Genomic DNA, 17,991 nt, shown 5'->3' with positions numbered 1-17,991 from the left:
GTTCAGTCGCACGCTCGCGTGTTAGCTCCGGGACACCCTGTACACGCGATCGTATGCGCGCCAAGCGCGTATGTTATGTGATATAATACGCGGTGTATGTCCGCGGGGTGTGTGTATATAACGGATAGGTAATATATACATAACGCACAGACCGCGACCAAGGATCCGAGCGCGAGCACGGGGAAGATGAGGTACGGAGGCATTGTTGAGCGACAATGGCTGTGATTCGTGGGCCATCTGTCTGCCGGTGGTTCGAAAATTGCGCGGAAAATCGAAAGCGCTACCGCGCGCCAACGAACGGGGGATGCATGCGAGGCAGGAGGGTAGGTCGTATCTGCTGTATTACGGTTCTCGGTATTATCGTGGGATATCGAGAGCTCGTGAAGTGGCTGAAGAATTTTCGTTCGGGATATCGATAGACGCGATATCACGAGAGGGAGAGGGAGAGAGAGAGAGAGAGGGGACGAGGGGAAGAGAGAAGAAAAATCCGCGCCTCGAGAAATTGGATACCCGCGATATTTCGCGAGTTGAATGTGGTAACTTGTGTTTTACATTTAATAAAACGAAACGAGGGCGACGTCGTGCTACCGCAATGTACTATCGAGCCTCTACCTGCGGCTCTTTTTTATCGAGTTTATAATCCCAACGCTCCGATACGTATATAATTCTTTCGGAGATCGTGTCCCGGAAGGTTTAAACCATTTGAGATTCTATAAACGGAAATGATATTGTCACTTGTATTACTCGAAACACATTCATCGTAATATTCATTGTGATGCTTTTTATTTAATTTTCTATCTCGTTCTCTTCCGCCGATTATTTTTCTCTCGCTTAAATTTCGCATATCGACAAGAACGAGAAACAAACATCGACGTTGCGATAATCGTTCGACGTACAAGTTCCGTAAAATAATGGCGCGCACATGAGAAAAAGGACGATATTTGCGTGAATTCGAATGTAATACTTCTCCGGGCTCGTAGGTAATATCTCCGGCCGAGTCTGGCAAGAGTTTCTGTTCGCGTTGGAAAGAGTCCGTGAAACACGTGTTACACAAGCAGTCCGTGCAGGGAACGGTGCACCGGTGCCACGCGAGTAAATTATAGATAAGGCGAGAAGGCAGGCACTTCATTTTCGTGCGGATTATTCCTAAGGTTGGTTCGCCAGAGCCAGTCGTTTTTTGCGGAATAACTCGCTCGCGTTTTCGAAAAGACTTCAAGATTTCAAAGCGTATGCACGTTGCCGTTTGCGTTTTTTGCGGCAGCTAAGCCAAGGGTGTTGCTACAATAATTGACTTTTTCAACTTATTCTTGCCCCCCGTGCTCCTGCAATCACCTTCTTTTTATCCCGGCTTTCTTCCGCTTTCTACCGCCTCTCCTCCCCGAGTGACTCTCCTTCCTCGCTCTATTCAACGGAACTTTATTCCCCCCTGCTTCTTCCCGACTAGCGGATCTCTGGCGTCGCGTTTTTAAAGTAAATAAAACTTTTCGACGATTCTCTCTCTCTCTCTCTCTCCTCTCTCCTCTCTCCTCTCTCCTCTCTCCCGACCAGCATCTCTTCCATTCGAATGCCTGAGTACCGATGACGGCCGTCACTCGGCGAATATATATCCCGAGTATGACGGGAGAAATGTTGAAAAACGTATTTAGACTCTCGAGTGGAGCAGCTATACACGTCACGACGATTAGGTCATGTCGAACGCGAACTTTCTGCTATCGATCCAAGCATCTTTAGCGTGCAATTCGAGATAATGAAAAATCGTATTTTTATATATATGGTAAATGTGTATACTCGCAAAATAGTTTTACATTTCTGCAAGTTGAAAATAGCTTGAAAAAGCGAGAACAAATATCGTGTATATATGCATGAAAAAAATTCGGTTAACTCGGTAGAATTTATTTGGTATCAGGGAATGAATAGCAGTAAAAGAATGCCCAACATTAATTAAAATTGAAAGTCTCTAAGCGCAACTTGCGAAAGAAAAATTTGCAGAGGAGCGCAGGAGAGGAAATGATGTCGCGTCACGATATTCCAGTAGCAGTTGCAGAGTACACATTAAGTAATAGTCTTATAAGCCGCGAATCTGCGATTGTTTTAACGGTCGCTCGACGATGGCACGCTCTATAACGCCAAATGTGATGAAAAACGAACAAACGGCGCGGATCGTAGCTGCGATTCCATATCGAGTACCGAAGGATCATTCGGGTATTAAGGCTGATCCGTATTCGTCGACACGGCGCGCTTATTCGCCGCTCTCGTAATACTCGATAGCTACACACATATATAAGCCTCATCCGTCCTCAAACCGGGAAAGCGGCGCTTTGAAGGGCCTCTAAAGGGTGAGTGTCGATTTAAGCGCGTCCTACATTCGCCCGTGCTTGTGCATGTGCGTGCACGTTGGCTCGTTACCAGCTAAGGAATTCGATACACTATGGGACACGCTCTTCCCTTCGATTAATACCAGGTCAAATTTTCCAGGAGGGAAAATTTGATATCACATTTGTTTGAGAGTAGACGAGAGATTTCGAGCCAAGAAAAATAGCTGGCGTATTTTCATTGCAATTATAATTACGCGGTAGCATCTCTATATTTAAAATTTTCAAGAATATTATTCTCCTCTTCTATTATTAAAAGTGATAAAAATCGATGAAAAATAATCGCCGGCCAATTTTCGCGATATAAAATACTCGGGTATAATATCTGTCTCGCCACCGTATCAAAGTTTTTGTCCAAGTTTTAACGCGATCCGTCGAAAGAAGCGTGCGTTGCAAGGATTTTTTCCGGAGGCGTTGCATATTTTCGGAATTTTCTCTATTCATGACTATTTAAATCTTCTCGTTCTCGCAATGTTCTCATTGCGACAGTAACAACAATCGTCCCGAGCTCGTCGTAAATCCCTCGCCAAGTAACTTTAAACACGCGCGCCGCAGCTGGGAGTGCAAACCTCGTCCCGTGTCAAATCACGAAACGCCACTCCGCGTGCTGGCCGTAAAGCGTGGATTTAATTTAAAAGGCAGAGGACGTGTGTGCACACAGAGTCCTGCCCCTTGATAAACTATGGAGTAGAGAGAATTTCACGAAAGTCTTGCGCATTTAAATGAATCGTTCAAATGACCGTGATAATTACCCTTCGAAGAGAGCGAGTGCTCCTCCTCGAGAATTATTCTCGAACTCTATTAAAGTTCAACTTGTTAAATTCGGTTAATTAACGTGAAATTTTCTTAACATCCCTGTGAAACGGCCTGTATTTTTGTTTCGAGAGTAAAGTGTTTCTCTTTGAGAGCTGCTTGTCTGAAAATTTTCCTTTCCTGAAAATTTTGACGATCGTAAAATTATTCGAGACATTTAAGAATTTCGCGCAGTATTTTGCGTAATAAATTAAGGCGCGGTAATCTAGGAGAGTTAACTCGCGAAGATGCCGAGGGGGTTGTTTTCAAAGTCCATCAAACGCATTATGACGATGGTGCATAGCCGCGCCGGCATTACGACGCCTACGAACGCGGTAAACAAGGTAATTAAGACTCGCCGGGGGAAAGAAAAGGATGATTATGGAGCAAGCAATAAGAATATAATAGCGCGAACTCGATAACCGCGATATGAAGCGGCGTTATAACGTTGCATGATTAACGTCCCAAAATTGCAGCGAGACGGTGGGAAGGGAGAGGAGATGTAACACACACATACACACACACACATACCGCCCTCGCTGACTTCAGAACTTTGACGTCGCTTGACTCGCTTTTAGTACAAACTTTATCAGACTAGAGCAACATAACATTATCGCAATATTATACGGAAGGCTCAAAGCAGAATGCCTATTTTCACCTTTATTTAACTCTCATACATGATCCTTTACCTTCTTCTATGCTCCTTCTCTTTTATTCTTAATCTTTAGTATATAAGAATATACGTTATACCTCGTTTCAAAGTATTATGCATAATTATTATTAAGGGATAAATCTCGCTGATCAAAGTTGTACATTTTTTAAATATGTAACTTTGTATCGTGTATTTTTTTTTAAATAATATCCACATATATGTTTAAAATAAAATGGTCACTAAAATCAAAATAATGACATTCCATGTATAGCTTAATAATGTTCTTACATTAGTAATTTATCCCTTAAAATGGTAATCAATTGTTATATTTGACTACATTGATGCTATAATTTGATCTTTCGATATATACTAGTTATTTTTATATCAAAATAAAATTTATGTAAAAATACGTGAAAAATACATTTTACTTTTTTAAAAATAATTTTCGTCATATTACTAATAAGTTTCATTTTTCACGTATTTTTAATGTATATGTGTATTAATAATAAAGACAAGATTTACTACACAATCGTATCAACTTACTGCAAACATGTGTGACATCTAATTAAAAATTTGTCAGTCGTTTCTCGTTGTTTCCTCCTTATCATTTGATTTGTTCATCTTTCTGCTCATTCTAGTTTCAATTGATGATCGATGATGCATGATCCATTGCAAATATAACTGATCAGTCCACTGGATATTACACTACAATAACGTCGCGATACTTAAAATTCCATGATTGCACAATATTATTAACCACAAATAATTTCTCCGATATTCATTTTACACGCTATAACTTTTCAAGTATACTCGCTAAACTAAGTACGATACTTTTTCTTTGGCATTCTCAACGATATTTATCCGTTTAAAACGTATGTATTCATCATAATTCGCGGCACACTTTAAAACTCGATGCAATTACGATATATTTTTGTCCAATATTTTTTTCGATATTCGTTAAACTCGTATATACACGATTCACATAAAAATATTCGATAAAATTAGCGATTCACGAGCCGATTAAATATCGATTACTTTACGATAATTATTCGCGAGGATTTATATTCAATCATCACAACGATTGCTTCCTCGATCCTTTGCGTGACGCTCCCGAAATTCAACTAACTTATAACGCGCGTTAGTAATAAGACGAGGTCGCTTTCGCTTCAACTCAACAAGGTCATGTTTTCTTTTAATGTATAATACGCTTCGCTGATACGCACACCTTTTGAAAAGAAAAAGATGTTTATATGCCTCTCTCTCTCTTTCTTACAATTACATTCCAGAAACGGACAGATAATGTGTTTGTTTTTTTCCTCAACCACCAAAAACGAATAAACATGGAATAAAATATCAGCATGACAATAGTAATTAATAATTAATCATCGACGAAACTGATAATATAATAGTTATATAAAAAATTAAATATATCGAAAGAGGAATATGGCTGACGAGTTTGTTGCGATGATCTGGAAACCGGTGTGTTATCCGTTTTTTCCACGTCGAAAATGGATACGCGAATTTGTGTATACAAAAGTAAATACATTTCAAAAATATAATATTAAATCGTGTATCATATAAAAATTGCGGGCACAAGATTGACTCTATTACGAAATGTGTGACCGTTAAAATATACAAACAATTGCCTTGCGAATCATTAACTTATTAATGCTCAGTTTCGTAAGAGTATTACTTTTTTAGATAATTTCCACTTTTTAAGAGAAAATTAAAATAATATCTGTAATGCCCTGAAAAAAATCTACATATTCTAGTACTTTCAATGATTCCCTTCTCGATTAATATGCTACTAAAATTTATATTATTTCTAATTGTAGACATTTGTTTGCTTTTCATAGGTCGTATTATTTTGAGATGAATATTTTCAGAAAATTGAAATTTAATAATTAATACGCTCCATTCTTATCTCATCCCTCAATGAATAAATTACATCGAATTCACGTCTCCTTATACGTATCCTTTATGCTTTGTAATGTTAAAGTATCGCAGGCTTGCTATATTAAGAGAAAAATATAAATGTACATATTCCTTACACGTATTTACATAATCTCTACGACGTATCTTTAATTCTATTCCATTAAGCACGCCACGTTAATCCTAGGAATTATGCCGCTATACGTTGATTGCACAATCGCGACCATAAATATCGTGCAATAACACAGCCATAAAAATTCGTGTTAACAACACGCAATGAAATGGTAGATGAAATTGAACGATGTACGTTTAAAAATAAAACCTAAAACGCAGAAAAAAAACACGTTATAAAAGCGCATTTCGTCGCTATTGTAAACCGCAGTTACGCATTTTGTTAAATTCGAACACACACGTACACGTGCAACGCGCTATGTGTTGCAATGATTGACTCGCCAATGGCGATCGTCGCGGAAAAGTGCATCAAACCCGAGAGGGAGGTAATGCACATCCCTCCTCTCTCCCTTCGTTTCTCTTCGAGAGCGCAGTATGTTGCATGCGCGCGTGACCTCGATAAACAATGATTAAAACTCGAAAGGAATAAAACAACGCCGGATGCATAATAAAAGGAAAAAAAAATACATAGAGAGCTATAGATGCATCGCCGGAACGCACGTAACATTCGCGCCCTATGCGCGCGCGTGTAAATTCACGGCGAATATGTGTATTATTGCGGATCCGACGCGCTGGAGTTTGTTAAACACGGCGTGATTTATGGCCGCGCCGGGGATAAAACACGTTCGATGTGACGGCACCTCGTCGCGGTACCTCGTTATACCTCCGCGATATTACTATTTTAGGCCGCTGTACGTACATAGGCGAGCCGCGACGGTGCCGGGTTAACTAATAACACATTTTTCCCTCTTTTTTTTATTCCATCACATTTATTCTCGCTCCTCTCATTTTTTTTTGCGGTCTCTTCTCCCGGCACTCACGTCGCGCAGATGCCACGCACTGTCCGACGCGTTGTAACAAATAGCCTTGAGAGAGTGGCGTGAATCAGCTCCGGCTTGGTCATTAATAGGACGTGCTTTCGGACCTGAATCACGTTTTCCTGGCAGAGCTCTCTTTTCGCAACGCCTGAGGACCCGAGGCTGTGTCTTAAGATGGGCTTATGGGATAAAAACGCAAGATCGATAATCAAAACGAGCGCGAAAATCTCGCGAAAACTAACAGACGAGATTCCACGTATACGTATGAAAGAATAAACAATTTCCATAAAAATATATAATTATTGAAATATATAAAAACATTCCAAAAGAAAAAACAAATAAATATAATTTGACCATAACAGGTAAGAGTTCAAACGAATCGCGTCAAGATACCCTCGGAATTAACGCTAATTGTTATTCGTTGAGCGCACCCGCGACACAGTCTAATTAAAAACCACCACACTATATATATTCCCTACGGTATACAAATTATACCATAATGCGTGTCTCTTTTAATTTAAACACGCGCTAACCAAATTTCATAGTGGCCTCATAATCCTGTATTCCTATTCCCGCCCTTGTTCCTTCTTTTTCTTCTCTCTCTCTCTCTCTCTCTACCGAGACAAAAATGCTGTCCGTTTTCCCTATTACGTAACCTTTCCAACGGACGTTGTCTCCTTTCGCAAAGAGACGATTGAAAACCGGAAATTGGATTCCTACGTAAAGGAGAATCAACGATTGTACTCGCGTTTCAGTAAAAAGTCTACACATTACTCTCTTGTCCCACTTTACCGTATGTTCTTATCACAATACTCGTTGTTATCCTCCGCCTTTAAGATGCGCGAGCCAGGACGGGTTCGAACGGCGGGTTCTCGGGCAAGACCAAAGAACAGGTACGGCAGAATTTCGGAGAGAGCGGGTAAAGGATACCGCTACGTGAGCCCCAGGTCGGATGTCGTGTCACGCGACGATAAGCGCGAGCGGCTCGCAATACACATCACGGTGAATACACGAACGCGTGTGCGACGTGCATGTGTACGGCCGGGCGGTGTTAACGTAACGGGAAGTCTCACGTACGCTCACACAATGGCCACCTTTGTCGCGTTTAGCTCGAGTTAGCGAGCGCGAACGGACGGCGGGCTTTCTTCCGATTTTAAGGAATTTTCTCGCGCTCGAGATGCCGCATTCACGACGCTTTGTCAGCGTTACAATGGCCGTGAGCGTGCATGGACCTTTGACTCCCGCGCGTGAAATCCGACGCCTGATGAGATACGGGCTCCGTTAAAGGACGCGAGAAAATACGCCGTCCATTATCATTTCGTAATTAAGACAAAGTGCGTGAAACTGTACCGGACCGGCTAGTTTACCCGACTCTTGCTGACAGCGGTGAGGTAAATTATGAAAAGCGTACGTAAGATGTGTAAGATATTCTGGAAAAATAAAACAAAAAGTAATTTATTTACATAAATTAGTAGGAACTCTAGCAACTCGAGCACTCAAACGCCAGTGGGATCCATTCAGAAGTCTTTTTTCGCACAATAAATTACTACTTTTATTCTCGCCTTTAAAATTCGCGTAAGCGCCCGGCTACGAGATGCGACACTTCTTTCTTTAAATTTTAAACATTCTTGCGATAATAATATTCTCGCACTTCTTTATATTAGCGGCGCGTGAAAATAGAGTGACATACCGCCTCTCATGTTATTTTTTCCGAGCCTTTTTTTTAAGATAGTGATTAAACGCACGATTAATCCCTACGAGAAAATAAAGCAAATAAAGCAAAATCCATTATAACAATTAAACGATAAAATAAATAGCGAGATGGAGCGTGTTAAAGTTACATAATACAAAAATATCGGTGTTAAAAAAGAAAATCAGATAAGAAGTTATGATATTTGAGATAATTCACGTTGGCGTGTTACGAGCTTCTTTCTTAGCTCCGAGAAAACTGGAAAATATATATCAATATACTCGAAGGTGAAACCATTCTCTCTTTCCTTCCTTGCTCGGCCCTTTACGAATGGTCAGCAAGATCGCTAGTAGGTACTTATTCCATATTGAGACTTATCGTCGTACGTGTCCGCGCTTCGGAATCAGTGACTACGGTGAAGCTGGCCAAATTTTCCACATATAATATTTCTACGTGTGCGATTCGCGTCATAAACGCCGCACTCACAGAAGTATATTCCAAGAGAGATCGCTCGACCCCGGAACCGGTCCAAGACACTTTAGTCTAAGGAAATTAAACTTTACGATCGTAAGTTGTGCCATATAATGGGAAAAATAGGAACATTAAAATTCGGCAACATGAATGCACTTTGCAGATATATATTAATCTCACGTGTCTCGCTTCGCCATAATTGTGTTGATTACGAGAGCGCGAGTGGCTAATAATAATCGCTGGACCACCATGAAGTTCCAAGAACGAACTTCTCGGAAGAAACGAGAATGCGCTCTATTTTTGTCCCTTGCATGCGATTTTATTGCATGTGCGAACTTTGCATGATAAAAAGAAATTTTGTAGCTCGTAAAACTTGTAGAAGCATACGAAGATCTAAACAAAGAGTGAAATATTCGAGTCTATTAACTTAGAGTCATAAAAGTTTAGAGAATTACTAGAACGCGTGATAAAATATATAAAAATATTACGTATAATGATTTCAATTGCATGACACGCTATTACACAATACTTTATCAAGAGTGTCAAGAAAAAGTCTATTGATTTTGTAGATTAAGTGCTCCCTCTCGTATAGAAGATGGAAATAAAATCATCTATAAATAGAGTAAAAATAACGATACTCGTTTCACGATAACGCGAAAATCACAGTTCTACGAGCCAGCAAATTCGCGCATCACTTCCATATTCCCCGGCGTGGCGTAAAAATTCTCGATGGAGGAATCGTCGAACGTCGGAATAATTTGTCCCTGAAGGAGTTACGACCTATCGATTCGTGGTGCGATGAACCGACTGTAGTCAGGCCGCGCGAATCCTCTTCCGCGGAGAGACGTGAGTCAGGAAGTATAAATACACTCTACGTATAGAAGCGTACCTAGACGGCGTGAGTGTTACCACTAGCAATGCCGTTATGGAAATAAAATATTGTATTCCATTTTCGATATCGTTTTAGATAGATATTCGTTTCGGTTACACCAAAATAAATATTGATATTTTAAATCGTTGAATAATTTCGAAAAAAAAAAAAAAGAAAGAAAAATTGTTTTATTTGTTACGTCACACAGGCAATCAAATATATAAATAAGATACTATAAAAAAAATTGAATTTATGAAAAATAATTCTTTTTTTGTATTTTTTTGTATTTAAAAAAAAATAAAAGAATATGATATGTTAGTAAATTTTATTATTGGCAAAACTTTAAATCAAGACACGCACGTTTCTGACTTCTAATAATGCTCGAAACTTTTTCATATTTGCGACTGTTGTTAGAACAAGAAATAATTCAGTCTTTTATTTGCAATGCAGTGAAAAAAAATATCACTATACGCATATGTATTGCATCCTTAATGAGAAGTACTCGTAGCTCTCAAATCAATATCGTTTCTAGTACATCTGATTGCCTCTTTTAAAAGGGAGAGAGAGAGAGATGCAGAGTAATTCATGGAAATATTACATAAGTTCAGAATTTGTTTTACGAGCACTTTTTAATTAATGTAATAACTATATAAATAATATATAAATTACAACATTATATTTTAAAAAGAGCAAGACAAATTTATACAAGTACAAATTTTAAAAAGAGCAAAAAATACTTATTCGAATACAGAAAAAACATAATTAGGATGCTATTTTTTCTTGAAATCGCAATTTCTGTATTTTTTTTAATTATTCAGAGTTAAAGTACTCTTTAGTCATACGCTGCCAACCAAAAGTTTGGATACACTTGTCTAACTTTCGGAATTTGTACTATCGTAACTGTAAATATCGACGCTACATTATGAACATAGCTCTTTTTTGTTACTAAATAATAGTTTAGAACACGTTACATCTAATTCTATAAACGAACTTGATTTTAAGACGTGAGTGAATTTTATATACAAATATCGATTTTTACTTTAATAAAATATACTTTTATAACAACTTTGAATTTTAATAGTTTTTTTGCTTTCTAGGTTTTCTTTATATTCTGATTAAGTTGATATAAAAGTAATTCAGTTTTTTACATGCCAAATACGTGACATTAAGACGCGCTAACAACTTGCAGGGTAAATTTAAAATTTTCAAGTGAACCTATCTTAATACCATGAATAATGGCAAAACGTAAAGAAATATCCATCGAGACTCGTAGTGCAATAATAACTTTACATAATGAAGGCTTATCATATCGAGAAATTTCAAAAAAAACAAAAGTGTCTTTGAAGGGAGTTCAAACAACGATTAAGAGATTTAAATATACTGGCACTCATCGCGACCGTATTCGCACGGGACAGGACTACAAAAGTGACCTCTACTCAAGAAGACAAGCATATAGTGATTACTAGGTAAAAGAAATAGAAGATTAGCAGCACCAAAAATATGTGCAGATATCAATAAAATCAGAGAAAATCCAGTATCATTCACTACTGTGAAAAGACGATTAAGAGATGCTGGTCTAAAAGACTGTGTCACGGATGAAAAAACCTTTGTTACGTCCAATAAATAAGAAAAAACGTCTTGAGTGGGCTTTACAACATCGAAATTGAACAATGGAACAATGGAAAAATGTTCTTTGGACTGACGAATCCAAGTTTGAAATTTTTGGTTCTCATCGTCGAATTTTTGTCAGAAGAAATAGCTCAGAAAAGTTGATACCTCAGTGTGTAGTGCCTACAGTGAAGTATGGGGGTGATTCTATTATGGTGTGAAGTTGCTTTTCTGGCCATGGAATCGGAGATTTCGTTAAAATAAAAGGAATCATGAAGAAGGACTACAAAAAAATTCTTGTTTAAAACACGATTTTCTCCGGTCTTAGAATAATCGGTCAAAGCTTCATATTTCAACAAGATAATGATCCGAAACACACTTCTCGACTTTGTAAAGAATATTTAGAAAGGAAAGAAGCTGATGGGATTATTGTCAATATGTTTTGGCCACCACAATATCCAGATTTAAATCGAACTTCTCTGGGAAGAACTTGATAGAAAAATTCGTACAACCTATCATCCGTTGCTGAACTGTGGCAACAGTTATAACATGCATGAACATCTCTACAACAAAATACCATTAATAAACTGATTGAAAGAATGCCGCGTCTTGTGGAAATGGTCATAAAAAAACGGGGTCATTTTTCGACGAAAAAAGCGTTTGATACTTTTATATCAGAAATATTTAAAAAGTTGAATTTTAGTTTAATTTAAGTTTACTTATGTATTATTTAAGATTTTATAACATAAAATAATTATTTAAATATAAAGCTATTCAATAAAAACATATTTTCCTTATAATTTCTGATTTTTTAACAGTGTATCCAAACTTTTGGCCGGCAGTGTATATCAATTTATACTCAAATAATATAACATCAAGAAGTAACTTTTGAAATTGTATGATATATTTGTTAATCGCACTGTATATTTTGTATATTTTTTCATTTTCTCATTATCTATTTTTCGTTTGTTCGCAGATATATTTCAAGAAGCGTAAATAGTTGAGCAACATATAGGTATGGTTCGATATTTGGCATGTATTCCGCGCGCCTACCCATTATTCGGAGCTTTATTTGCACGCAACTATCTTCAACTCGAGTAAGCGTATAGAATTAGAAACAACGCGTAGAGCAAATTCCCAGAGTCCCCAAGATAATCCCAAAGTTTGTTTGTTTAAAGCCCGCGATGTCAGCGGGTGAACGCGCACTTGGACGCGTTCGCGAAAAGAAACTGTATCACGACACAATCGAAACGAGAGAAAGAGAAAGAAGTGAAAAAAAAAAAGAAAAAGAAAAACGATATCTGTGCGTTTTATAGAGTTTCGCGGTGTTCATTAACGGAGCTTAACTCTTTCCCTTCGCATACCGGGGGATTTAAACTCCCCGCTTGAGCTTAACCCCGCTTCGCCCACTCCGGTGTGGGATATTTGCATGGAAAGTTGATTAAAATAAACCAGTCAGGATACTTTTTGCGCGATTGCATGTTCGCTCCTGTTAAGCGACAATAACGTGGAAAAATGCGGGTACCATTTTGAGCTAACTAGTTTAAAATATTTCAGCTTTCAGAAATCGCATTTGGACAAAGATTTAAAATTTTTAATAAAAAAAATTGCGATATTGTCATTATTATAAATTATTAATTTGTATTTATTAACTTATTAGTAACGATAAAAAAGCAAATTTCTTTTTGACTAAGTTTTTGGACTTCTTATATATTATATATATAAAATCATCTATTTTATTCTTTATTTATTAATCGATGCCGTTCCAGCCGCTCTTTTTTTCTCATTTGCGAAATTGATGGGACCTAGCGTAAAATTCCTTTTAAAAGTCGGAGCGAAAGAGGCGCCGTAATCACATCAAATTTATCGCGTGCGGCGCGTTGCTTGATAAAAAAAAACCACCTCGAGCCAGACATATTAAAAACGTAAGCCGTCTCGCCCGGAGAATTCGTTCCACTCCCAATCTCCCTTCCCTCGTCGCCGAAACCTCTAATTAACCGATAAGATCTGAGAAAATCGCGGGAGTCTTTTACGCGACTGCGGAGAAAAAGGGTTGTCGCGATAACGATAACAGCAGCGACAGTTCCCGCGTGCGCGCGCGTTGATGCGCGGCAACAATCCTCGCCGGTACCTGACCGGACCGACAATTCAGCCCTTCTCCTCGCCACTCCTTTGTCCCCTTCGCCCTCCTCTCCCCGGCCCGACTCGTCGGAGAGGAGAGATCGTAATTAGGTAGCTGTCGGTTCCCGAGAGATGGGAAGACGTCGGCGTTGTACTAAACTTGAGGAGACACCGCACGAGGGAATCCTCCTCTATCGCCGCTCTCGCGCTGCTCCAATTAGTCGATAAGATCTTTCACCCAAGACCGGGCCGAACCTTCGACGATGGCGTCGGGCACGTCGTCCCGGACGAAAGCCGGGACTTTCCCGCCAAACGACGAGGAGGGGCACGTTGTGCGGTTCGTGTTGCTTCGAATAAATGGGGAATGACATTCGGATAAGTTACGGAGTTTTCTATGGGGAAAAGTTACACAGGATTGTTCGAGGTAATAAACTTATTACCGAATGTAAGGGAAGAAAAATGTATAGCCACGAAATTTTCAACGGAGGATATCATATATTCGCAATGATACCGATAAAAGAGAGAAAATCTTTTTAACCGTGATACACGTAAATAAAAAAGGAAAAAATATCTTAAAGAGAACGAAGATTTATCTAAACACATGTAATATGTATGTATGGTAGAAGGAACGATATGCTAAGACTAAAGCGATATAATGGATTTAATACTTGGAAACTAGAACAAACGATATCATTTTGTGGTAGAGGGACCAACCAATGCGATTCTGCGGCTTTGGGATAATAGGACCAACTCTGTGGCTTTGAGATAGAGAGACCAATTCGGCGGTTTCCAGGCGAAAGGACGATTTTCTTTCCTCCGCGTCTGGAATGGTATTATAGTATTTTAGTTCCAAGATATTGATGGATATATGATCTTCAAGAGTAAGGTTTTAATATATTTCATGGGTGCTGTACGATAAATTTGTCGGATGCGCTTTGAAAAACTTGGGAGAAGTGCCCGAAGTTTCCGGAAGTTCGCCATCAGACGGCGAATATAAAATATTACTCTAACGCCATTGGTGGAAAATTTTGAAGAATCATCGTACCAACATATGGCTGCGTCATGCACCGGCATTGCAGCCGGCCTTGCTTAAAATGGCCGGTGCATAATGCGTTTTGAATTACGCGTAACACAACGCTACGTAACACACGTTGCGCGCATGTTCGATTCGTTCGCGAGCGAGAGAACAAAAAGAAGAGGGAGCAAAAATTCGATAACGATCGAGTGTCTCTCTCCCACATCTGTCATAACGATTATGATGCGTAATCGAACGCGTTGCGCGTGTTTACGCAAGAGAGCTTTCGCACCAGCTGTTACAACGACGTCCGCACGTGGACACAGCTGTGACTGAGAATCCGCGACACAATCGATCCTTGGCGCGATTCCTATCGACGCTTCGGGAGTGTTAAACGGAATTATGCATTAACGCTGCTATACACGACACGTTTTTGCGCGAAACACGCTACCGAGATTACGGGTCGCGTTTGATCTAATTTGTATATTCACGTCTTAGATTCGCGATTAGAATAGGCTACGTTTTAAAAATGAAAAGTGAGATCTTTCGATCAAGTAACAACAAATATTCAAAAATTATTCGATATAAATATTATAGAATCGAAATTTATATAAGTCCCTTTTTATCAGGTTTTTATCATAACGATTCGATAACATTCATTTTAGAGAGAGAAAATACAAAATACATTTATTTACAAATATTTATAATTTTATTTTACACATCTTTTCCAATCTAAGAATTTATAGTATTTTCTCTTCTAGATTTATGTAATAGAAAATTAATTTAAATCTTAATACGATTAAAATTACCTAATTTCACATTCGCAATAATGCGCGTAAATACGATTATAATTTAGTATCGTATATACTAGCTTTCTTTATTATCCAAGGCAAGTTGCGGTCCCACAGGTGAAGCTGTATAAAGTCTCGATAGAATCTCTCGCGCGAGAGACGCTCTTAATTTTTGACGAGACCGGCCAAGTGGCTCGTGCGCGAGTAAATCGTAGCTGGTCGACCCTTCGCGACAGCTGGTGAAAGTATCCGAAGACAGACGCAGGTTACAGCGGCTGGCCCTCGCGACGATCGACCCTCGCGCCCTTTCACGGCCACTCAAAGGGCAGTAAACGAGACGGCGGCACGTTATTGCCGGCATGTACGGCGTTGTTGGACAAGCAACGTCTACGTCTCGCTATACAAAATGATCCAATCATCGCCGTCGGCGAAACAGGGATCTCGGTTCGGGGGATGAGGGAGTAACGCTGATAAGGATTCTCCTCACCTGGGAGCAATGGACGAAGAGGAAGAGAGATAATAGAAAGGGAAAACGCAGAGAAGCTCGATGGCGTATTTTTCGTCAATTCGAATACGCGCGTCAAATTTTATCCCTTCAATTCGGTAAATGCTAATTGGGGCTAACCGAATGTTTATGTTCTTTCAAAATTATACCTAACGATTATATATGGTCTCTCGTATCATCTATTCCAGTTTTCAAGAGTCCATTTTCCCCTGGCGGCTTTTAAGATAAATCATCGTTTATTGTGTGTGTCATGCATTTTTGAAATATTCAACGCGCTTTAGTTTAAATGATGAAGAATTAAAGCATTTCGGCAATTTTAAAATGTAACACAGTCGTGTATAATCGTTGTATATTCTTTACGCTTTTCACATTTATTATAAACGTGCGGGAATGTGGAACGAACGTTTCGTGATACAAAACAAACACGCAATCCTATGTTCAATAAATTTGAGCATTCCCCCCAAACCAAAACGCACTGTTATAGCGGAAAGAAAGTTCTCGATGGATTTATGGGTTGCTTCCCCGCTGCACGAATCAGCGAGAAATACGCGAGATACGCGAAACTCGAACGAATTAATGAGATTATTAGCGCGGCCAAATCTTCGCTGCGAAAGCGCGTACCGAGCATAAGAGAGCCGCGTTTAGTATTCATTAGACGATTAGACCGTCATAAATTCTCTACAATAGGATTAGCAATATTCTCGCCGTTTGAAACGTTTATATCTGCGAAACGAGCACGGAGAGGCGCGGCTAGCGAGATCCTAGTCCCTTAAAGCATCTCGGACGAGGTCACGGGAATCCTTTCACGAAAATATCGCACAGACTGGCAATATTGGGAAAGATATATCGTCCGAAACGAGCTTTCAAACTTTCATCGGCCTTAATATCTATGTGCGCATTCGCATTCGCATCACGCGTTATGTTTTAAAAACGATGAGCTGAAGCGCGAGTCCGTTAATCCCATAAAGTGACTTTTTAAACATAACTACATCAAATTAATTGAATCGACACGAGCATTCGCGTCAACATTATGATAAATTTTCGGACACTAGTACCATGAAATGAATCGAATGCAACGAGCGATTTTTGCGCGACAGTCAAAAAGCGATAAATGAAACCACATGCGATACTCTCTAATGAAATTGAAAGATGCATGCTTTTTGCTATTAATCAATGATGAGATCACACATGAGAAATAGATAAAATACAGCGAACAAATTTGTTGAGTTTTTCGCTAAAAATCTACAACCTTTGATAGTATTTATTAATTAAAAAAGATCGATATCGCCATATTTTTTAACAAAATCAAGCAATTATATTAAAAATAAAAAGTATAAATTTAAAATTTGATATTAAAAATTGTAAATTTATACAAGTTATAAATCGATTTTGTGATAATTAGTTTAATAAAGAAAAAAGTAAATTGAACATTTTGTAGGAAACGCCAAAGTTGAAAAGATCTATCCGTCTAAGTTTTATTCGACTTTGAAATTTTTCGCAATCACGTCCCGAAGAGTTAATCGAATCCTCCAGCTTTATAGCTCGTGCACGCACGATTCGCTTTGAAGCGGCCGCCGCATCGCCTAAAAGCGTGAAAGCTCATTACGCGTAAAATCAATTCGGCTCGAATTCGTGCTCCTATAGAAGACGAGAAGCAGTCTCATTCTCTCCCTTTCCCCTTCTTTCTTTCTCGCTGCCGTCTGGAGAGGGCATATTAGCATCGCTCGCGAGAATTCGCATGCGGCTGGTTCTGTTTATTGTCGAGGAAAGAAGTTTAGCTCGAAGATTCAAAAGAAGACAGGCGCTAGAAGAGCAGAGGAGGATGGCGGCAGCGACAGAGGAAAAAAGAACGCACATAGACAAGAAATAGGGAAACAAGAACAAGAAGGAGGAGGAAAAGACGACACCGGAGAGAGAAGTGAAAATTATTCTCAGGGAATTTCACTTGAGCACCCGCCGCGGCGTCAAGCCGAGAGGACTGAGAAGACGAGGAAAGCGGTCCAGTTTCTCCTTTCCCTCTTCCGCTCGCGTTCTCTCTCTCTTTCGCTTGCGGTCCTTTCGCGTCTGCTTCTCTTTTTGTTTTCACGCTAGGAGCGTCCCGAAGGGGATGCGTTAAAGCCCGGCTGTAATCCGGGCGATGCAATCAAGTAGATGAGACGGGACTGCAACCTCTCTTCCCCGC

At 39.3% G+C, this 17,991-nt stretch overlaps 1 protein-coding gene across 2 annotated transcripts in view; it reads right to left on the bottom strand.

Annotated features, from left to right (window-relative positions):
* The window catches only part of LOC105249571 (insulin-like growth factor-binding protein complex acid labile subunit), a 193,587-nt gene that overhangs the window by 133,993 nt on the left and 41,603 nt on the right, over positions 1-17,991 (bottom strand). Inside the window, exon 1 of one of the 2 annotated variants that reach the window (XM_011255133.3) lies at positions 4,360-4,655. The exons of the other annotated variant lie outside the window; for it this stretch is intronic. Coding sequence (XP_011253435.1) covers positions 4,360-4,377 — 18 coding nt within the window. The 5' untranslated portion in view covers positions 4,378-4,655. Of the gene's footprint in view, positions 1-4,359; positions 4,656-17,991 lie in introns of those variants that run through there. 2 annotated transcript variants of the gene reach the window in all.

This window comes from Camponotus floridanus, unplaced genomic scaffold (assembly GCF_003227725.1).
Source record: "Camponotus floridanus strain SB8 unplaced genomic scaffold, Cflo_v7.5 scaffold112, whole genome shotgun sequence".
In the NCBI taxonomy this organism is placed as follows: Eukaryota; Metazoa; Arthropoda; class Insecta; order Hymenoptera; family Formicidae; genus Camponotus; species Camponotus floridanus.
The sequence above is the reverse complement of the archived record's forward strand: the minus strand, read 5'-3'. Positions and strand labels throughout refer to the sequence as shown.